This window comes from Microtus oregoni, unplaced genomic scaffold, assembly GCF_018167655.1.
Source record: "Microtus oregoni isolate MIOR12 unplaced genomic scaffold, Mior012 000071F_ref0000514, whole genome shotgun sequence".
Lineage (NCBI taxonomy): Eukaryota > Metazoa > Chordata > Mammalia > Rodentia > Cricetidae > Microtus > Microtus oregoni.
Window position 1 is genome coordinate 7,881,101 of NW_024543978.1, and position 24,249 is coordinate 7,905,349.

General features: G+C 43.5%; 1 protein-coding gene across 1 annotated transcript in view; it reads right to left on the bottom strand.

Moving 5' to 3' along the window:
- Positions 1-24,249, bottom strand: part of Dok5 (docking protein 5) — a 148,152-nt gene that overhangs the window by 68,684 nt on the left and 55,219 nt on the right. Inside the window, exon 2 of the mRNA XM_041641795.1 lies at positions 10,098-10,205. Within this exon, the coding sequence (XP_041497729.1) occupies positions 10,098-10,205 (108 nt within the window). The remainder of the gene's footprint in view (positions 1-10,097; positions 10,206-24,249) is intronic.

The following is a 24,249-nucleotide window of genomic DNA, read 5'->3' on the forward strand; positions in this document are numbered from 1 at the left end:
GCCAGGATGAAGGGTAGATATCAAGGGACTAGGAAATGAGTGGGGTTGTGGTGTGTGATGTGAAATCCCAAAGGGATCAATAAAAATTATGTTTTAAACAAACAAATGAAAAGGTCATGGTCCTCTTTGCCCATCCTTGCCACTCCCTTTCTTGCCACTGACTACTTTCTCTCTGGCATTTGCCATGTACACCAACACTGAGATTGTTTTCTTTATAGATTTCTTTGCATCCTTCTCTCTCTCACTAGAGAAGTGACAGGGTCATCCACCCAGTTTAGCTTTGTAATATCAGTGCTGAACACTAACTAGGACCTATATGAAATAGAACATTCTAAAAGACTGATGGGGTTGACACTGGGCTCAGGAATGGATAAAGAAAATGCGGTACATTTATACAATGGAGCACTACTCAGTGGTAAAAAGTAATGACAGCTTGATATTTGCAAGCAAGTAGATGGATCTAAAAAAAACATATTTAGTGAGATAACTCAGACTCAGAAAGACAAATATAACATACAGACACCCATAAGTGGCTTTTGGATACTGCAATCCATAATCCCAGAGAGCCTAGGTAACAAAGAGGACTATAAGAGAGACATTCATGGATCTACATAGAGAAGAGAAAAAGACAAGATCTCCTGAGTAAACTGGAAGCATGGGAAACATAGAAGAGGACAAAAGGGGAGAAGGGAGGAAGGGAGGGGAGAGGAGAAAAATGTACAGTGCAATATTACAATTTTTTAAAAGGTGCTCAGGGTTAGTTTATTCCTAACCAGTGGTGGCAACACTGGACTGTACTCCAGGCAGGCAGACTCCCAAGAACTACATAGATCAAGTCTCAGTGAGTGGACAAAAGTCAGGGCAGGGGGTGTCCAGGAGTGTACCTACAAAGATCCCAAAACTCCCAGAGTAAGGAATGGACTCTCAGCCTTGACTGGGGCCATCTGTTAAGTATTGTAAGGGACAATATAATGAAGTCTTTATAACAATGTCTGTGGGTACATTTATCTGATTCCCAATCAATATACCAAGTATTGAGTTATAGCTACTTCATATCAATATAGCTTTCAATTCTGTCATCATTTTTGTATTGACTAGATAAGAAAGTTGAGCCTGAGGATGTTAACTTGTCTCCGCACTGGTAAAGAACAGACAAATTCAAACGCTGATGAGTAGCCCACTCTGCTAAGCTCCCCACACCATCAGAGAAATGTAAAGCATCAAAGAAGCAAGTTCTTCAGTTAGGACTAGGGGATCCCATGGCGGAGTTTGGGGAGGGGCAGGGGTTCAACAGGCAAAGAAAACAGATGGATTTCCAAGCAAAATAAATTAGTCATCTTGCACTATAACCTGTAAGCTGAGGTTAACCTTTACCTCCCCCAAGTTGCTTTAGGACAGTGTTTTATCACAGAAGCTGAAAGGCAGTATGGGTATGGGGAAGGGAGAAATCTGTGAGTTAAGTGTATGTGTGTGTGTGTCTATTGTATGTCTCTGTGTGTATATGGTGCGGGGATCCATATATGTATGTCTGTATGTATTGTGTGACTGTGTGTCTGTGTATGTGTGTATGTGTATGTTGTATGTCTGTAGAAAAACCTGTGTATGTATGTATCTGTGTATGTGTGTGCTATGTGTCTGTGCATGTGTCTGTGTATGTGTGTATGTGTATGTTGTATGTCTGTAGAAAAACCTGTGTGTGTATGTATCTGTGTATGTGTTTGCTATGTGTCTGTGGGGGGATCTGTATGCGTACGTGTCTGTGTATGTGTGTGTGTCTGTGTGTGTTATGTGTTTGAGGTAGGGTCTGTGTGTATATGTATGTGTATCTGTATATGTGTGTGTATTGTGTGTCTGGGGGGAATCTGTGTGTGTATGTGTCTGTGTATGTTTGTGGGTGGTGTCTGTGTGTATATTGTAGGTTTGACTGTGTGTATCTGTGTGTATGTGTGTCTGTGTGAATTTTATAGGCGTGTCTGTGTGTATGTGTGTATTATAATGGTTATTGTGTGGGTCAGGGGTTTCCAGTGCAATGGGCCTCCAGGACCATTGAAATCTATGACAAATGGCATGAGGTGGGAGCTGTGTGTGGCTATAATGACCATTTATCCATTTATTGTGCCTTCACCTTAGGGAGGGCAGGAATCAGAGCAGAGGACAAGAAATGCCACCACGAGAGCCCAGCAGGCAATGGGCCAATGAGTGACTGAGATCTCCACTTGAGTTAGAGTGGTCTAGGGAACAGACAGGAAGAGACTTAAGAAATAATTGATGAGTACCCACATTACCATGGGTCCATGGAAAGAAACACCAAACTCTCCCAAAGCCCTGACAAATCTTTAAGTATGCCACCGGACTTAAAATAACCCAACATAGACTGCAAATTAATTTGTCTGTTTCAAAGTTACAGGCCAGATGTCTTATTCATCATAAATGATGGCATTCATTGAAATAAATGTTTAACAGGCAGCAATTAGCAAAGTGGCCATACTTTCCAAGTTTAATTTGCTGCTAAGAGGGTTTTGCAATAGCAACTTGGAAAACAATCGCAAATTACACAATTCAATTTTCCAAATGGATTATTTTGCAACTAGATGAAGAAACGGTTGAAATTTCATCTAGCGTTTCAACAGGAGATTTACTCAATTGGATGTTCTAAGGCATAGTCCCTTGAGGAACAGGGATATGCATGCCGGAATTACACCATTAGTGGACGCTGCCTGGGAAGAGCCAACCCTGTCCTGGTGTGTGTGTGTGTGTGTGTGTGTGTGTGTGTGTGTGTGTTGCAGAGTCTGAAGCCATTTCGAAAACCAGAACCTGACTTCTAATCTTGCCTGTTTTCTACTCATGGTAATTTACAGACGATGATTTATTTATGTTTACCAAGTGAAAATGAGACCACTGCCTAAAAGGCAATTTTCTGCCTTGCCTTTGTTGGCTGAATCCTAATTATTTTTTCCCTTGTGGGACCGAATGAATTAAGTGAGCAATTCACTTTGTGTATGCAAATTGCAAATCTCTGCAGAAGCCTCAAATTCCTTCATTCTTGGGAAAAATGAAGGCCATTATCCTGCTGAAAATGGAGAGGCACAAACCCCTTTTGCTTTTGTAGGTCATCTTCAAAATGAAGACAGTATGAACCACCCCTTTCTCACCCCACCACATGCCCCGAAGTATTACTAAGTAACCCACTAAATTAAATTATAGTTAATATTACTACATAATTATGGTGCTTCAAATTTTAGGGTACTCTTATAAACACTTCTATTCAAAATTCCAAAAGAGTTTTATGTAACACATTCTAAAACTTTTTAACTTTTTCCTACAGCCTTTTCTATAGGAATAAGAATGGCTGAAAGGCAGAGACAATGTTTAGAAAGGAACCAAAATATCGAGGCGTGCTCAAGTTGAATGCAAAGTCCCGAGGACAAAGCACTGTGTTCATTCACGAGTCTCTGCTCGGAGCCTCTGAACACAGTGGTTTTAGGCGAAAGCTTTCTAAAAAGCTTCTGAAGGAAGAACAAGTCTAGACAGTTGCAGCCCAACCCCTGTATTAGTGGGTTTTCTGTCTCTCCAAAAATACCCCTGTGCCCTTGGTCATTTAAAATAAACTGGGCTTGAGCCTGTCTGAGTGACAAATTTGAACTGTCTCCCCCAAGCGTGGTCTTTATGTGCACTGTGAAATAACAGGAATAAACCCATTTGTTCTGTGCGTCTCTTTTTACAGAGGTTTCTGAACTGTGAATGTGACAGGCATCTGAGGCTCGGAGAAGAGATTCTGGGTGCAGGCAGCTGCATGAGCAGATTCTGCAGTGTGGGTTACTTGCATGAGCTGGCTGTGGTTGGGAGGAGATTCTGGGTGCAGGGTACCTCATAAACCAGCTGTGGTTGTGTGACCCCAGATAACCATGCTAGAAATGAAGGCAGGAGTTAGCATGGTTTTCACACCAAGGAGATGCAAGTTCTTCATGAGGATGGAATTCTTATCAATGAAATGTCAGAAACTCTTCTGTGTATCAGTTTGTTGAAGGAATCGCAATGGAATAAGAGTAGTTTATACTCTGGAGTTTTATTAATGAAGTATAACTATAAATTACCGGCTTAGCCTTGTATTCAAGAGGCAGGGAAAAGGGGACTAGTGTGGCCAATGCTGCCACACTACTTACGTCACAAGCCCGAATATTCTGAATATCAAAAGAATTGTCAGTACAACTTAAACACAACATGCAAAGAGCATGAGAAAGCTGGGTTTGGAGTCTTCCTACACATAACGCCAGGGAGGAGACTTGCCCTATTTTCCCTTGGAAACTACAATCTACATGTGTATGCAAATGGGTTTCTAGACATTTAATAGGGCAAATGGTCTGAAAGGCATTTATTATTAATCTATTAGTCATTTTTATGAAAACAGAGACGCGGGCCCAAGGTCAGATTTTGCTTTCTGTTTTATTATAAACTTTTCAGAATTTTTGACATTTATTCCAAAGAAGACATGCGATTTTATAAAAGCCTTAAAGCATAACTTCAAGCATTGTGAAGACTAAGGGACAGAAGCAACGTCTCCCAACACAACACCGTGAGCATAAGGCATGGTGTTCAGTGTAGCAGGGCTTCCGTGCAAACTGATCCCAACTGATCAGGCTAACTCAGACTGGATTCAGAGAGCCACAGGGAAGCAGCCCACAAAGCAGAGATTGTGAGAGACTGTCACTTTTCTCCACGTGGACCAGGAAAGGTAGGGGTTCTGCGTAGAGGGAAGACTGAAAACTTGGCCAAAGGCTGGAAGTGGAGGGGAAAATGAAGAGAGAGAATCCCGGGTGCTTTGTTGCCTCTGCCATAAACAGCAGATTGGAATCAAGCTCAGGTGAAGAGAGAATTAACTCAGTTCGAGCATGCTCTAGGGAACGTCAGCACATGTATCCCCTCGCCTACAAAATGGGTAAAATGAGGGGCTGTACCCCAGTTAACTTTCCCTCCTACTCTCCCTACACCCAGAGCTGTGAGTCAGGAAGGACTTCCAGCTGGAGAACACGTCTACACATGAGGATAATTCAGCTTATGGAGATGTGAAGTCACACTCTCTTGCATGAAAGGAAACTTTCAGAACATGACCTGGCCGGTAATTTCCTGCATGACAGCTACAGTGGGCATACTTGAGTTTTGAAAGAAAAGGTTAGGATATTGTCTGAGATTTCGAAAAGGCATTGTAGCCAGCTACATCAAAAGAGGAAGTATTTAGAGGAAGGAAAACTAAGTGAAAATAAATGCATCAATTCATTACCACAGAAGTAATTCTGACACAAATATATACACAGAAGATTGGGAAGGGGGCATGGGAACAGAGAGCAAGAGAGGGAGAGAGGGAGACAGAGAGGGAGAGCAAGAGATTAGATTGATTGCAGAGACGTGATTTTTAGAACGTTAGCCAATAGGTCACTGTGGAGAACCTAGAGGCCCATTTTCTCAAACGCCAAGAACAGAGTCTGACTTCAGTCCAGTGAAACACGAGAGTGGTCGAGTCAGTAACGAGGATGAGGCAGAATAGTATGCCTAACAGGGTCTGATAAAATGGCAAAGTCATGCAATCAGAAGGTCATGGTTCTTAAGCATTCACGTGTGTGGCTACAGGGGGGCCGTTAGCCCTCACTGTTCTCTGTTGTCCCAACAGTGAGTCCAGGGAACGCTGGAAAATGAGGACACACAGAAAAGGAGCATGTTCCGGCGGGGTTGGGAGAACTAGATTTATTTGTTGTATGAAAGTCTTGGAATGGAGAAGAGAGAGGAGGACAGGGAAAGAACAAAAAAGGAAGAAAAGGGAAAGAAGGAAAGAGAAGAGAGAGGGGGAGGGATAGAGAGAGGGAGGGAGGAAAGGAGGGAGGGAGGGAGAAAGGAAGGGAGGGAGGAAGGAAGGGAGAGAGGGAGGGAGGGAGGAAGGAAGGAAGGAAGGAAGGAAGGAGGGAAGAAAGGAGAGCAGGAGAGGAGAATGAGAGGTGGGAGGGGAAGTAGGGATCTGAGGGGTAAGGGGGAGGGGAAGGGAAGGAGAGGCTAACAACTAGGTAAGAGATGTACGGTATGGCAGACAGAGAGGCAAAGCCTGAACAGGACCCAGGCCTCCCAAACAAGCAAACGACCTGTCCCTTCCACCCTTGGTCTGTCCTGGTCACTCCCCATTTTCCACAAAGTGAAGCATGGAAAGAAACCCTGTGTCCTTCTGCCCAATGCCAGCCACTTTCCTTCCTGAATAAAGACAGGGAGTTGGCATTTCAGCAGCAGCACAGGGGCCCCGTCTAAAGCCACTGGAGTCTTCACATTGTCACAATTACAGTTAATCAATTTCATGGCATCTCCAGCAGCTCGGGATGCTTGAGGGGAACTTCAGGAGGGAGGCTAAGACGTGAACGATGATTTCTTCCCTGTGTGTCTTGTAGTCATACATTTCTTTTCCGTTAACACCTTCAGCTATGTGCTCAGTGAAGCAAGCACTAAGGTTTAAAATTCTACAGTCAACTTCTATGTTCAAACTCCAAAAGGATTCAAACATTCGACTCTGGCATTTTAAGAAATAACATTCTAGACAGTGAGATGCACGCTCGCAAACACCAGAGTTGTCCTACCAGACTCCATGCCGTGTCTGTGTGGATCAAAGAGCACAACACACATTTGCTGCTGTCGCTTAGAGGCCTCTTTATATCGGAATAGATTCTGAAATCTGGTCACGGGGTACTAGGCGGAACTTTGGTATTTTTTTTATTGGGATTCATAAATTACACAGCCTTTAGATAAAAAATGCACGTCTCAGAATTACTTATATGCCCTCAAGAGATTAATATTAAACACATCAGATCTGAAAGAGTAAAGAGAAAGAATGGGCAACAGTAAGTCATCAAGAGCTTGGAGGCTTAATGGAGATAATTCCTCCTTGGTGCCAGGCTTTGAACTTGGGTTAATGATGATTATAGATGAAAGAGGACTCAGCTTACCCAGTCCCCAAAGATTTGCACATTAAATCACATGCCAGCAGGTAGAAGTCCAAAGTAGGGCAAGTGAGTATGTCCTTAGCCTCCCTATCCCCTGTCATGTTCAAGGGACCCTTTTTAGCCCAGGGACATGGAGCTCAAATCCATTCTAAAACTTCCAAGTCCTGAAATTTTCTGGTCCCATCACCATGCCCACCCATGTCTTCCAAATCAAAATTCCTTTTCCTGGCTTCAGATGCTTCTTTTGATCATTCTTTTTCTTAACACTTAAAAAGTACTAAGTTGCCTGTCCTTTCTTAGACACTAATAACTGAGACGCATGTCCTCCTGCGCCTGCAATCATCCACACAAAACCTGCTGTCGCTGTGGATCTTGGTTTGTGTGGGAGGGGGAAGCACCTAGTGAGGAACATCACAGTAGTGAGCCTTAATGAAATTGGGAAAGAAGAACCGGAAAGGAGTGCTGCCATGATGGGATTCCCTAAATAAACGGGTTAAGGAGAACTATCACCTACAAGAAATTTGAATAATGCCTGAACCAAGTAAAGAAGTGGGCTGTGTGGGAATAACAGACTTCCAGGGAAAAGGGAAAGCACAGACGTAGAGATGTGTGAAGACACCTGGAGCCAAGGGCCCTGGAGCACCAGAAGATGAGATTGCACAAACTGACGTAGGAGGCTGCACAGACCATAGGAACACCAATGCTGAGATCCTACAAGCTGCTGTAAGAATTGGCTAAGGGAAGTGGTGTCAGACTCCACTGGTCCAGCCACTTGGTCCCCAGAAGTGTCAGCAGTGGCTGTGGGAAGTATCTGGAGTATCCACATACTTCAAACACAGAGCTTTTACCATGTACTGATGGACAGGATTGGGAAGGTCCCTACAGAGTGGTGTATCCTTCTGTTAGGTGTACTCATGCCTTCTGGAAAAAAATACATCCTATTAGTCTCTTTCTCTTGGATTTTCCTACACCCAGAAAGGTAGTGTAGGGGCTCATAAGGAATGAATTATTCTTGGAAATACTTGGAGCTTTATACACACAAGGAAAGCTAGAAAGGCATGGGTGGTCACATACCATGATCAGATAGGACAGATATCTGTTGAATTATAAAGCAGAGCCTGGCTGAGGTTCTGAGGCAATCCCTAGGTAACAGACACTGACAGAAATAAAGGTCTGTGGGGATACACACCTCCTCTCCTCTTAATGAACATCTTAGGAAACCAGGAATTGAAATTACAGACCTCTGATCATGGTCAACAGGAGGGGAGTTAGCCCTAGAGACATGACTTCCAGAATGATGGAGATGGTCACAGGAATACCGGCTAGTGCAGGCTTTACAGTAAAGAGCAACAGCAGGCCAGTGTCTCTCTCTTAAGGGTTAGTTGTCTATCTGCAGGGGACAATCTAATCCCCTGTACAGGAAAGCATCCCTCAGGGAACGCTAATGGTTCTGGAGGCTTTGGGAATAGTATAAGCCCTGCCTATGATGTAAACCATCACAGTGGTTCCTCTGGCCCGCTGCCTACTATTGCCCCCTTGATAGTCCTTCACTGCACTCTGTCATAAATCACATCTGTCTTCTGCAATATACTCTGACTCATTGGAATTCTTTCAATAAAGGTCACAAGGAACCTTGGAGAAGAGGGGAGTGAAGAGAGATTCTCAAGACAAGCTGAGGACAACCACACTTTTAATAGAGAACTCTGGTCTATAGTTTGTATCCTAATTATGAACCAAATACCACTTTGGATACCTAAAGCTACCTTGTAAGGTAAGGTCTCCAGAGTAAGTAAATCAAGTCATGCCTTTGGCATTATTTTCTGGATAAATTGGCATGCAACAAATACATCTGGAAACACTTGGTTGGGTACCAGTAGTTTAGAATGGTACCACAGAGCTTGACTTTAGAAAGTATACAAGAGGTCAGTGGCACTCCACTGTATTCCATATTTATATAAACTAAACATGCATAAGGAAGACAGCACAGGACTTGAGTAAGAACTGCACAAAAAAGAAAGCCTTTTTCTTACATCCACCTAACCAGGTTTCAGTACTGATGAGTTTACTGGTTTTACATAAACTGGTTTTACAGGCCCAGTTATCTATGTTCTAGGGGATGTTCCCACGCCATGTACAAATATGCAGCATTAATTGGATTTGGTGGATTGGGGGGGGGAGGAAGGAAGAAGAGAGAAAGAGAAAAAGGAAGGAAGGAAGGAAGGAAGGAAGGAAGGAAGGAAGGAAGGAAGATGTGAAGTTGAATGAAGGGGAACATGTTAGGGGTGACTTGAGGGGAGGTGGATGAGGAAATAGGGGTGCATATTATCAGTCCAGGAATGGAGTCCTGTAAAATTCTGAGTGCTTGTGAGAAAATGTCAAGAAAACAACACAAGAGTCTTGTGGCTTCAGTGTCTTCAAAACACAGAATTGCTCTTGAAAAGGGTTTTTGCATTCCTCCCATGTGTAGCGGATAGGTGTGAGCTTATTTCAGCTGTTATTCATATGCCACCATGGAAAAAACACCTTTGCCATGTGTGGCTTGTCATTGTGACTGAACACCTTTCTCATGTGATTCTATTAACCCTCAGAGTATAAGCTTTCCGATGCTCTGAATAAAGCTGGCTAATGCTTGAGACTATAATCTACCTCATTTTTAGGCCCTCCTCCCCCAGGTTCATGCCTCCAATTACAGCGGAAAACAGATATGACCATATTCATTAGATGTATGCATGAATTTCTCAAGAACCAAGAAAAGTAACCTTAAAAGACCAGGAACCACAGGAACAGTTTTTTGTTTTTATTTTGGTTTTTTTTTTTTCAAAATAAGGTTTCTCTATAGCTTTGGAGCCCATCCTAGAACTAACTTCTGTAGACCAAGCTGGCCTCAAGCTCAGAGATCCACCTGCCTCTGCCTCCCGAGTGCTGGGATTAAAGGCGTACACCACTGCCGCCTGGCGTTAACCATTTTTTAAATAAGCAGCAAGTATATTACATTATCAATATTTTGTTCACATAAAAAAAACACAATCAGAACATGGGTCAATAATTTAGATGTTTGCCCAGCAAGTGAAAGTTACCTCCTTCCAAGTCAAGGTCTGGCAAGGGGCAGCCACAGGCTCTTACCTTGTGGTAACACCTGAAGTACGCGGCACGCTCGTCTGAGAACTTCTCCAGTCTCTTTGGACCCTTGCTTGAAGCTTTCTTGAACACCAACCAGCATCGTTGATAAATCTAGAAGGAGATGCATCAAGAGCTCAGCATTTCAGACGTGGTAGCTCCTGGTATTTGTGCTTAAACATTTCCTTTTGGTGTTTTCACCTAAGAAATGCTCACACACCGGAAATGAACGTTAGTTCCGGACAGTAAGAGTCTTGGGACTATGGGCAAACTATATGCTTCAGGCAATTACTGGAATCAAATAAGTTAAGTACATGAGGGCGGACTTCTCCATGTTTTGATATGGACCACTAGTACATTTCAGGAAAAATTCCAGAAATAAAAATCCGCTAGTACCTGGCAGAAGAGTGAGCAATCTGGGCTTGCTACTAACTGTCAGGCATCTTGCTATATACCGTTTACCCATCTGTCCCAGGGACTTAACTATATCATTGTCTCATTTCAGGTGGGATGCTGAGATGACTCCTCCCTTCTCCAAAACTTAGAGCAGGACATAGAGTCAAGAAGGGTCTGATGCTACTGGATACACAGTAGGACATTGTAACTCAACACAGCAAGAATTAGAAACTATTCAGTATTTGGCAATAAGGAGTGACAAAGTTATCACGCTTCCCTTAATGGATAATTTAACCCAACTTGTTCAAGTAGACATAACAGACTCTAGGAGGAAACCTCTGGCGCTGTTTTCCTAAATGGTCACGTTGTCAAAGTGCTTCCAAATGTTGTATTTGTACTCAGATCTGAGCGTCTCTCACCCCCGGCAAGAGAAGTGTCTCTGCAGTGAACAGCAACGCAGAAACAAGAGACTACTGCACTTTCAGTCCCAAGTCAGACATCTCTATCAATTGCCCTGACCCCACAAGGTTCAGGAAACATCACAGAAGAGGGGGTGGAAAGACTGAGCATGGAGGAGAGCGGCGAAAGGCTGTCCTCTGGACATGACATGGCTGAGGCATTGACGAATTCACAGCAACTGTGGTCACCTGCATGAGACCTGGCCACGATCAAGCCAACAAGACCTGTCAACAGTCTAGCATGCAGCACTAATTGGGCTCAGAGAGTGACAAAATGAAAGGGCATGAATGTGGGTGGTGAGGATATCCTGCAGAGTGTCGGGGAGGAACTAGGAAGGACTGGGGATAGATGTGATCAAGATGTATTATGTGCATGTATGAAATTGCCACAGAATAAAAGACACTAAAAGTAAAGGCAGCCATATAGTAATCATACAAGTGTGTGATACATATTCTGATACATGATATATATATATACATCTCTCACAAATAGTGCATCTTACACATATACAAGAAAATGTACCATTATTATGTTAGACACTACCTCAGTATAGACATGGTACATGATGTTTTATAGTAAATTAGGCCACAGTTGCACTACGTACACAATCTAGGAGCAACTAACTTTGGTGGCTCACTTGGACCAAGTATCAGAAGGAATTTCTAATAGAATAAAAAAAAATGTTAGTGACGTGTTACAGGAATGACCTAATAAAACCTCAATGTCATGACCATCATTATACTAAAATGCATGAAAAAGAGACAAAGGAAGCATCAATTGTTAACAATATTTGCTGTGGGTCATAAGAATAGGTTTGGGGTTTTTATTTGCTTAATAAAATGTAATATCTTAGTTAAACAGAATTTGTTCTTTTATTTTTTTAATGTGTGTATGTATGTACAGGTGTGTGTGTGTGTGTGTGTGTGTGTGTGTGTGTGTGTGTGCATGTAGAGGCTGGATAGCAATCTCTGGTGTCAAACACTTTCTTTGAGACACAGTTTCTAAATGACCCAAAACTCAAGATTATGCTAGGCTGGATAACCAGTGAGTCTTGGGAATCTGCCTCTCTCTGACCTCCACCCCGCCCCAGACACTGTGATTATAAGTACCCCTTTGAGCACAGCATGTGAAGAATTTGATGGTCACATCACAATTTTTACACCAGCTGGGGATGGAATTCACACCGTTACCCTTGAACAGCAAGTGCTCTGTTGATGGAGCCCTCACCCTCCCAGTCCTACAACTTTCCTACTTCTTAAATACTCAGAAGGATTAGTACAGCCAAAGCCAGTTCTATTAGCTGTCATCTTGCATAGTTACTGAATCTTCTAAGTGATATAAAAAGGCAAAGATAAATTGGAAGAGCAACTTGAAAAAGTAAAAAATCACCTTTCAACAAACCGTATGGAGCAACTGGACATACACAGAGAGAGAGGAGGGAGAAAGTACAGGAAGGGGAGAGACGGGAGTACAGGGTGTATATGCATGATTATATGCTGTGTGTGCACTGGTGTCTGAAGAGGAGCGTGAGGAGGGCACTGAACCCCCTGGAGTGGGAGGTACAGGCAGTTGTGAGCCATCTCTCCAGCCCAGAACTTTTACAAAACTGAAATGCTTGGGGATCCAGGTCTGCGCCAAGGACTTGGAGTTGATGTCTGAAGCTTGGCACATACAAAGATGGAAGACTGGGCTTTGTCAAAATTAAAACTGTTTGCTCTGTGAAAAAGCCCATTAAAGGAGGAAAACAGAAGCCCAGAAAGACTGGGGAAAGAATGTGCATGGCATGCATTTGATCAAGGCCAGTATCTGGAAGAGATCAATAATTCATTGCTCAACAAGAAAATATCCAATGATCTAATAATACAAAAACAAAATCCAAATGAGCAGAGGACTTATAAAGATGTCATCAGAGCAGATACTCAAGCAGCCCAGAAGGGTCATCACTGCATACCCGTCAGGCTGGCTGAAGTAAGATAACGAGGACGACAATAACAAACAACAAAAACATCCCCATCAATCCTCAATAGGATGCGAAGAATTTCCTTAAGCAACACACTACTGACGTTTACAATGAGATTAAAACGACCCAGTCACTGTGTAAAAGAAGGTGGGATTGTCTTTAAAAACCACAAATGAAAACTGATCAACACCTCTACTCTTGCTCCGTGTGTGTGTGTGTGTGTGTGTGTGTGTGTGTGTGTGTGTACATGTACAGGCACACATACACACATGTGCCCGAATACACATGTGGAGGTCAGGGGACCTGCAGAAATTGGTTCTCTCCTCAATTATTGAAGCTCCAGAAATTGAACGCAGGTCCTTAAGCATGGCAGCAACTACCCCTACCCCTAAGACACATTTCCAGTTTAAAAAACTAAATAAATAAATAACCCACTATTTTTTACTCATTTTGAACTCTTGTACTCTTAAGAATTTATCATACAGATATGCACTTATATATTCACAAAAAATAAGCTGCATTGTACATCTACAGCAGTTTTGTTTAGAACAGCTGGAATCTAGGATGAACCCCACGGACTTCGGTGGGTGGCTGGTTAAACCACAATACACCCAGAGCCTGGACTACTACTTAGCAATAAAAACAATGCCCTCTTGTTATGTGCAACAACCTGAGTCACTTTCCAGAGGAGGAGGCTGAGTAAACAAAGCAAAGCAGGCTGGGAAGGTGGCTCATTGGGCAAGGGCACTTTCACACTTCCAGTGTAAGGATGAGAACCAGCGTTCAAATACCCAACAGCCTGTAAAATGTGGGCATGGCGTCAGGGGTATCTGAAATGCCTGTGCTGTTGGAGGTGAGGAGAAGAGGATTCTGGAGCTTGCTGGCTGCTTGCCTCCCCCCTAGTTGAGTGAAAAACTCTTCCTCAAGGGCATAAGGCAGAGACAGATAAGGGCACCCAACTCTGATCTCTGGCTTTAGACATGCACATCAGTACACACACACATGTGCATACACTATACGCATGCACACATCCTCAGAGAAAACACAACTCATACTACAGCACTTTATATCTAGCTGGAAACCAACACCTTGTGCATGCCAAGGAAATGTCCCACCAGCAAGTTATGTCTGCATCTCTATCCATGTTCTTAACAGGACAAAACGATAGGACTAGGGGACAACTTCGGAGGTTGTTGGAAGTAGACACAGGAGGTGAAGGGAAATTGGTGTGACGCCATAGAGTCTGGTAGTAAGGAACCGCTCTGATTTTTATTGTATCAATGTCAGCAGCTTGTTCTTATTTTTCTGTATTTTGGGAGGAGATTTTGCCAGGAAAACTAGGCAAAAGATAGCGAATCTTAGTGTAGCATAAATCTACAACCAAATGTGTGTATATATATATATATATATATATATATATATATATATATATATATATACTTACCTCAAAAAAATGTTGCTAGGCCTACTAGCACACACCTTTGATCCCAGTACTGGAAGGAAGAGGTAGCAGATCTCTGAGTTCAGAGTGTGTGTGTGTGTGTGTGTGTGTGTGTGTGTGTGTGTGTGTATGCAAACATACATGTATATATACATATATATTATGTACATTGATCTATAAAGGGGGTTCTAGGCCAAAGGGGGTACATAGTGAGACCCTGAGTCAAAACAAGATGTTTAATAGTTAAATGCAATGTAAGAATGTTTATAGCCCAACCCTAAATCTACATTTTTATCCAGTCCTCCCTTGCCCTCACCCCTGCACCCTCTCCTTCTGGTCATTAAATCACAAGCTAATAAAACACCCAATAACCGTAAAAAGACAATTTAAAGCGACAGGTAGATTTGTGCACAAAAGTCCTTTTCGGGGTGGAGACCCCCCTATGAAAATTAGCATTCTGGGTGCTGCTCTTGGCAGAAGAGCCCCATCAACATCCCCATTAAGTCTGAAGAGCAGATGAGGCGCTTGGCTCCCTAAAATTGTCCTGCCACCAAGGACTGTAATTACAGCGGCAACGACTGTCACTTGCTCGTTCAAATCAAGTGTGTGGAAAAGGTTTCTTACTTATTATTGGCAACCTCCTGTTTCTGCATGTGCCTCTGAAATGGGCTCAGAAGTGAACATTCTAGAGGTAAAAATAAAAATAAAATACTCCGGCTGCAAGAAAACGATACTTTCCCAAAGAAGGATATCTTAAATTTCCTAATTACATCTCCACTTTTCAGACCCACTTGTTTTTAATGAGAGCATTTTTAACTTCGGAGATCTGTTCACTTTCTTCTCAGGCAAACTGGGGCTTGCCTAGCTCCCTTCCAGAAGCTGTTGCATACAAGCTAAAGAGCCCTAAGACCTTAAGACCTCATACAAGCTTAAGACCTCTATTGAGCACTGTCTTTGACCCATCTGTATGAAGCTTAGCCGGCTTTTGTTTCTCGCTCCGTGCCTCTCTCTTCGTTTTATTAAACACTAAGGCATAAAAGTGCAATGCTATATCAATATAACAGCAATAATAATGTTGTATAAGTTATACACAGGAGCTGGAGGAACTGCTCAGTGGTTAAGAGCACCTGCTGCTCTTACAGAGGAGCTGAGTTCAGTTCCCAGCGCCCACATCAAGTGGCTCACAACAGTCTATATCTCCTGCTCCAAGGGATTCAACACCTTCTTTTGGCCTTCTTGGGAACTGAACCCATACACACATACCCAACACAGAGACATATACACACATATCATTTTTTAAATGAAAACCTAAACAGAAAATAAATTCAGTGCAGCCTGGCTGTAAGCTAGATGTAAAGGAGATTGAACCACACTTGCCATTCAGGAAATGAGAACAGTCTGACTTAGCATAAGAAAGAGCAGGTTGGGCTGACAAATTTCACTGTGCAAGTACCTGATATGTAACTAAACAGTACAGAACTTCAACAGAATTAGGGCATTCCATATCCTTCCTCTGTTCCATTAACCATCAGTGGCTCCAAGTGTGCTCTAGCCTCACTCATGAGAATTCCTCACTATGCGGAATCCTAGGGAGAAGACTTAAGTCTACTAAATCAGTACCTCCTGGGATCAGGCCAAATAAAGTCACTCTTCAGTGTAATGCTCTTTCAGACAGTACAGGGTTTCCCACCTGGGACTGACAACATGGAATTTTCCAGTAAGGGTTAGTGCTGATAGGATGATGGGTCACTGGATAAAGGCCCTTGCTGCTGAGTCTAACAACCTGAGTTTGACCCCTGGGACCCACATGGAGGAAGAAGAGAGCTGAGTCCTGCAAGGTTTCCTCTGGCATCTTTATATCACCTACACACTCACCCATGAAAAAATAAATTAATTAATAAGTGCAATAACAAATTTTACAAAAAGAGAATTGTCCAGTCGCGATGAGACTCTGAGATGAAGGGAGGTTGTAACAAGAGGCACTCTGTGGTGTTTAATACAACATGTCAGTTGTCATCTTAGTTCCAGAGACAGACACTGAGGTGAAATATGATGTGTGAGGACTATTAAAAAGCTGAGTTTCCATTTTCAACTGCTGCCCTCACTCTGTCCAGAGAACATGGCATGTACCTGAGTAGGTTCACTGGCCATAAACAGTTAGTAGTTAGTGATAAATGTATTATTAGCAGAGAGTTTGGTGTCGGAGATTTCATGTTGAGATTGAGATATATAATATCAATGATTTGGGTTGCAGGAGTTCTCACCATGTGTCTCTGGCTGATCTCAAACTTCTGGAAAGTCTTCCTACCTCTGCCTCTTAAGGGTAGATTGTTGACTGAGATTTCTGTCCCACATAGTCCCACAGCCATTCAGTCCCAAAGAAACACACAGAGGTCTACATTAATCATAAACTGGTTGGCCTATTAGCTCAGGTTTCTTATTAACTAATTCTCACATTTTAAATTAGCTCATTATTCTTATCTCATCTTGCTTCCTCTGTGTCTGGATGACAGCTACAGACTGCACCTTTCCTCTTCCCAGAATTCTCCTGTTATCATTGCCCTGCCTGTAACGGCTAAATGAATACAGACAGACTGTTAAAAAAAATATATACAACTTTAATGGGGAAATAGACTTACAGTACCAGGGTTCCCGCAGAGATCAGGAAGCAGAAGGGGCAGCTGGGCACACACCCGGCAAATTTATAGGTAAACATTAGCCCGAGGCAAACACGCCCCCAATGGGCTGGACTTGGACTTATCCCTACACCTGCCTATACTTCCTGCCTGGCTACTGGCCAATCAGCATTTTATTAAAATACAAATGACAAATCTTTACAGGGTAGAAGACCATTGTCCCACGGCATTAGATAAGTCATTTTATTTATTTATTTTTAAGGAGGGGACTGTCTGTGTTATGTAAGATAGCTACTAACAGTTCTGGTCTCTATCTATCAAATGCCATGGTGGCATCCTCCTCACCCTGGACAATAACTAGAGTTGTCAGCAGACATTACCAAACGTCTTCAAAAGGAAACAGATGGGAGTCACCATGCTACAGATGAAATATGAAGTGTGCCTCACATGTTTGCACACTGGGCCCTTGGTTACCAGCCAATGGGCTTCTGGGAAATGACTGACACATCAGGACTTGACCTCCATTAGTGAATTAAGCCCTGTGGATTCTCAATTTGATGCCATCATTGAGAGATGATGGAAACATTCATAGGTTGGCCTGAACTGCAAGAAGTGAGACCTTAAAGGTTATATCTTGCCTCAGCTTCAGCCTTTTAGAGATCTACCCTGCTTCTTGTGCACCATGAATTCCCTGCCTTCTGGTCCTATAAGGTTAACATCCTCTGTGACACCATCCCACCGCTATAATGTTCTGTTCTTACCACAGACCCAGAGACAGAGAGCTAAGCACTCACGGATGGAGCCCTCCAGGACCACGATCACGATCAGGAGTTCTTTCACACTCTTTTAGGCTCCTTTCACCACAGCTACAGCAACGGAGATTAACGGGCCCACTAAGATTCCAGATGTGAAGACGACAAACCTTTGGAAGCATCTTCAAAGCCCCTAATTTGGAGGTGATCATTTGTAAACTGCACAGCATGGGTGCTGACAACCAAAGCAGGTTCTCTGGAAGAGCAGCAACTGCTTTTAATTTCTGAGCCTTTGCTCCAGCCCCAACTTACAGACTTAAGCAGTGAGCCACATTTGGGTTGTAAGTGGCCTGATTTACTAATCTCTCTGTGATACAACTTTTCAAGTCTTAGCTCTGGGCCATCTTTGATGAACATAAAAAGCCATCTGACAAGTTCCTGCTTGGGGACACAGTGGGACGGATAAGCCTCATGTAAGAATCCCATTTATTCCCTCTTTTGCCAAAAGGAAAATCTTACTTCACTAAACTTATATTAGAATGTTAGCCTGAGGCTTCTTAAATCCCTTCCACCAAATTTCTAGTGTCCATATTAAGGCTAGAATTGCTGTCCCATACTCAATGTAGATGCCATTGAAAATAGCCTCCTCCTTCGGAATGTGGGCATCACTCTTTAACCTTGGGATGGTATTGAATTTTTCATAACTCTCCTGTTAAGGAGGCTAAAGCACCCACTGCATGTAGGGACGCGGGTAGGTCATGGATGTCTTCCATCTTACCAGCACTTATTTCCTACGTGCAGATCGACTCTCTCTTCCCCAGGCAGTATCCTCACTATAACCTCAGCCACATAGTCCTGACTTAAGTCTCTTTTCTCCTACCCCTCCCCAATCTCCGGAAAGTTCCCCAAAACAAACCAAGTATTTTTCCCCATCAGAATATGAATACCAACAGCTAGCAGGCTCTGAATTTCTCCTCTACCTATTGCAGGAAGCTGAGCCTTCTGAATGCATTATCTCAATGACTCCCCCTGGCAAAGCTGAGGCATGAAAAGTATCACACTGCATTATGAGGACAGAGACACAGCAATGGTGAACTTAGGCATCTACCTGAGCTCTGGAGTTACCCGAAACAAGCCAGAAGCCAACTTCATTTGCTGTGCTCTGGAAAATGAACTGTTAACATGGACATCAGGATTTCCCTAGGAAAGTTAAACCCCCGGAGATGCACAAACTGGTGTAAAGGGTCAAAGTCCCTGTAGGAAGTGAGCATCTTGTTTATGGGCTCTGAACAGAGACACCTCATTGCAATAGTGTGTGCGTCCATCTGGACCACTGCTTCCCAGCTCATCTATTTCAGTGTCCAGCTCAAGCTTTGATTTTAATTCACTGGCATCAACTTCAGTCTTAAGAGAGGGTTTCTGAAATTGAGGTCCTAAGGACACTAATCCAGGACTCTAAAGTGTGTAAGAAGTGTTTGCGCTGACAAGGCTCCATACTCTATCTTGTTTTCCTTCAGTCCTCCAGTGTTCTTGGCAGAAGTCTCAAAGTCCAAGCATGCATCGCTAATGACTTGGGAAGTACCACAGGCAAGTCCTCCACTTTCCATATCCTCTCTCATTTAATTATCAGCTGGAAACAAGTTTAGAGTCCAGGCTGACAGACTCCTGGTACACTGATCACTTGGACTCACCGTGAGTGCCCTGCCCTTCACTCTAGCTGACTCTACCCTCCCAAAGTCAGGTCCTCTGTCCCTCTAAGACAGATAAAATGCTGAAGTCTAAAGATTCCCCAACATCTATGGAGGTGTCATTGGCCCATACAATGCGGAAATCAAGAGAGAGGAGTGTAAGCCGGCAGGCACAGGGACAGGGTGAGTGAAGCAATAGGTCCTTTCCGTCCTGCTGGCCGGTAACTGCACATTCTCCTGTGACAGCAGAATAGCACTGGCCCGGCACACACCTGAGAGCAGGACAGGTAAGTGTCCAGGCCTGTGGGGAGTGCAGAACGTTAGTGCTTGGGAGTATGCTGGCTCAGCTCCTCCCAACTCGCCAGTGAGGAGCCTCAGAAGCTGGTACCTGAAGCTCACCAGAGGGCGCTCTTCAGCACTGCCCCATCCTAGCTTGTTGGCAGCTGCCAACACCACTTTACAGAACAACGAGCCAGTTCAGAAAGTTGTATGTGGTAGTTTGAAAGAAAATGGCCCCAAAAGGGAGTACACTATTAGGAGGTGTGGCCTTGTTGAAGTAAGTGTGGGCTTGTTGGAGAAAGTGGAGACAGGCTTTGAGGTCTCATATATGCTCAAGCCACACCCATTGAGACAGTCTACTTCCTGTTGTCAGTAAGCCAAGATGTAGGACTCTCAGCTCCTTCTCCAGCACCATGTCTGCCTGCATGCCACCATGTCCCACCATGATGATAACGGACTAAACCTCTGAAAATGTACGCCAGCCCAATTAAACGTTTTTCTTTTATAAGAGTTACTATGGCCCGGCGATGATATAAGAAAAACATATAGCCATCCTCCTGAATATTAACCTTCATCAGGCGATGAAAGGAGACAGAGACAGAGACCCACATTGGAGCACCGGACAGAAATCTCAAGGTCCAAATCAGGAGCAGAAGGAGAGAGAGCACGAGCAAGGAACTCAGGACTGCAAGGGGTGCACCCACACACGGAGACAATGGGGATGTTCTATTGGGAACTCACCAAGGCCAGCTGGCCTGGGTCTGAAAAAGCCTGGGATAAAACCGGACTTGCTGAACATAGCAGACAATGAGGACTACTGAGAACTCAAGAACAATGGCAATGGGTTTCTGATCCTACTGCATGTACTGGCTTTGTAGGAGCCTAGGCAGTTTGGATGCTCACCTTACTAGAACTGGATGGAGGTGGGGGTTCCTTGGACTTCCCACAGGGCAGGGAACCTTGATTGCTCTTCGGGCTGAGGAGGGAGGGGGACTTGATTGGGGGAGGGAAAGGGAAATGGGAGGCGGTGGCGGGGAAGAGACAGAAATCTTTAATAAATAAATAAATTTTAAAAAAAAAAGAAAAAAAAAGAGTTACTATGGCCGGGCGATGGTGGTGCACACCTTTAATCCCAGCACTCAGGAGGCAGAGGCAGGCTGATCTCTGGGAGTTCGAGGCCAGCCTGGTCTACAAGAGCTAGTTCCAGGACAGGCACCAAAGCTACAGAGAAACCCTGTCTCGAAAAACCAAAAAAAAAAAAAGAGTTACTATGGCATGGTGTCTCTTCACAGTGACAGAAACCCTAACCAAGACAGTATATTTTATGACGGAAAAAAATTATTACAGAAACAACAGGATTTCTTTTCATCTATATGTGCCATTTGGGTTTTAAGTGAAAATGCTAATTTGGACAAAACAGCAGTGTAGGTATCAAGGAGCAGTTTAAGCTCACTGCAAGAAAAAATATCAGCAAAATAATAGGGTAGTTAATCATAAAGCAAAGTGTGTAAAGAGAATTTGAAAAACTTAAAAAGCATCCATAGGCAATAAATTAGCAGTGGCAACACAGACCAATGGTATAAATTAACACAGCCATTCTAGACACACAGTGATGCCTATGCTTTGACCCAAAAACGAAAGTTCTGGGACTCCCCAGCCCCTAGAAAATAATTCAAGAAAGATGCAAACACATAGGCATGGAGTTCTCTGAAGCAACCAGTAGCAACACACAAGGGATGCAGGTGGCTGCTTCAGCCATGTCCTCCCTCCAAACTGAAAACAATCCATCGTTAAAATGATAACGTCCAACAGTACCAAAGGCATGGAAAACACATCAGAAAATAGTTAAATGAAAAAAACTATTCACCCAAAAATGAAATCACTGTTTTTTACCCCCTAATTAATACTCATATGTTATCATATATATTAATTTAGTAAATAGGTTTAATTCAGTTATTCATGCAAACACATAAGCTCTCTGAGTCTTTCACACACACACATAAAACAAACCTTTAAAAATAAGGTAGACAATACAAGAAGACACACAACATAGACCTCTACCATGCACAGACACATACACTCATACACACACACACACACACACACACACACACACACCACTTTCTTTTTTAAAAAGAGAAAATGCTCTCTTTAACACTATACAGAAAATCTGCGCACTTTGCTCTGTAAGCCAAGCCCAGGAGGTCTTTATTTCTCTGCGGGAATCGGCCACTCTAGCCTACACCAGCGCTGTCTGCAGTTCTGAGTTCTTTGTTTTCGGTGTAACCTCTTTAATCTGCTTTCTGCCTAAGCGCTGGGGCATCTTTAGACGCTCATCTGACCACATCTTTGTTCTGCCTAAAGCCCTTCCACGGATTCCTAGTCCCTTTAAGGAAAATCCAAAGATGTATAAAGGTATACAAACCTGCAAAACTGGCCTTCCCTATCATGTAACTTATTTCTCAGCCTTCTTCATTGTATAGTCTTCACTTATGTATCTAAGTGTGGAGCTGTTCGTACAACCCAAAGCACCATGTAGCTCACCTGTCTACCACGCAGAGGTGAGATCCCAGGCTGGATCCCCAGTCCCATAAAAACAGAAAGCTAATAATGATAGTCAGATGTTGTCTGGAAAGAGCTTTTATGGCTTTAATATCCACCATGAACTGCTCGGCTCACTCCTGCTGAACAGAGGAAGCCGTCCTCTGGTCGGTGCACAGCAGAGCAGTATGTCGGTGCACAACAGACCAGAATGTCAGTGCACAGCTGACCAGTATATTGGTGCACAGCAGACCAGTATATCGGTGCACAGCAGACCAGTATGTTGGTGCACAGTTGATTAGTATGGAAAAAGCAAACCATTGTTGTGCACATTGTCCAGCTTGCTCTTTCCCTTCTGTTCTCAGACATACAGAGTAGAGAAGGAGGTGCATGGGGAGAACTGCAAAGGGGAAACACAGGATGAGTCAGAGAGGAGAGATTGGGACAGCTTGATCAAAACATGTGATGTGTAGGGAGCTGGAGAGATGGCTCAGGGGTCAAAAGCACTGGTTGCTCTTCCAGAGGACCCGGGTTTGATTCCCCGCACCCTCACAGCAGCTATAACAACCATCTTTAAATCCGGTTCTAGATAATCTGGTGTCCTTTTTTTGTCAACAGTGGGGGCACCCCCCGCCCCCCACACGCACTACACAGACACATGTGCAGCCAAAACAGTCACACACACAAAGAATTTTTTTTAAAAAAAATCTATGTATGTATGACATTGTCAAAAATCATCAAATAAAATAAAAAATCTTTCTTTTCTACAAATTATATAAGCTGGATTAATCTAGCTTCTATTTTTAATGAGTGTCATAGCAACAACAACAACAAAACAAGACAAGGAACCACTGAAGAATCTGAACAGTTGGGTAGGCTCTGAATCCAAACACCGACTTCAAGCTGATGTCATTCATTAATTTATTCAACAAATCTTCATCAGGTCCCTGTCAGATATTAGACACTTTCTAAGCACAAAGATATAAACATAAATAAAATGGAGAGAATTTAACGCATTTACTGGGCTCCAGTTACTATGACCCATGTGTCTATGTGAGCATGTTTGTTCATGGATGTGTTATTCATCTTCGACAAACAATACAGCCTGTGGGGTTAGGAACCATGAAGAAATGTCAGCCAAGGAAGTGACTTGTGGCAGGTATGGAGACCAGGAATAGCTGCTGTCACAGTAGCTCTTAGAAGAAGGTGGCAGCTGGACAAGGAGCTGGCAGAGATGAGAGCATCAAAGGGAAGTGATGGGCATGGGTTGCACTGGGCATCCTTGGTCTTTTTGAGTGAGAAAGAAAGTGAAGGGAGAAGTTTAGATTGGGCGTGACATAAACCAGCATGCTAAATGCACCACAGTGTGGGGACTAGCAGAAGTACAACAGCTAGTTAGGACGCTGCTGCATACATCACATGAGACCCTAGGGGAAGTCTTACAGTTCGGATGTGAAATGTCCCTCACAGACTCCTGTACCTGAACATTTAACTCTCCCAGCTCACAATTCTACTTTGAGAAGTTGAGAAGCATTTAGGAGGTGAGGCCTAGATGGAGGAAGTGAGTTCCTGGGAAGCAGGGAGAACTCTGTGTGTCACAGCACAGGTCCACTTCCAGGTCAATCCCTTTCTGCTTCCTGATCCACCACAATGGAAGCAAGCAGAGTCATTCTCCTGCCACCAGCTGCTCCTACTGTCGAATCTCCCTTGCCAGGGAAAGCTGTACCTTCAAACAATGGCATAAAACAGATTCTCCCCTGCTTCAGATGTTCTTTGTAAGAAAAGCAATGGGTAAAGTGACTTGAACCAGGGTGGATGGAGGTGGAGGAGGGCACAGACTTGCTGAGAATGTGGAGATGTCATCAAAAAGTAACCAGCAGGATTGGCTGATGGGATGGGACATGAGGTGTGAGCAAAGAAAGAGTCAAGGATGATTCTAAGATGTTTACTCCCAGCTGGGTGGTGGTGGTGCGTGCCTTTAGTCCCAGCACCTGGGAGGCAGAGGA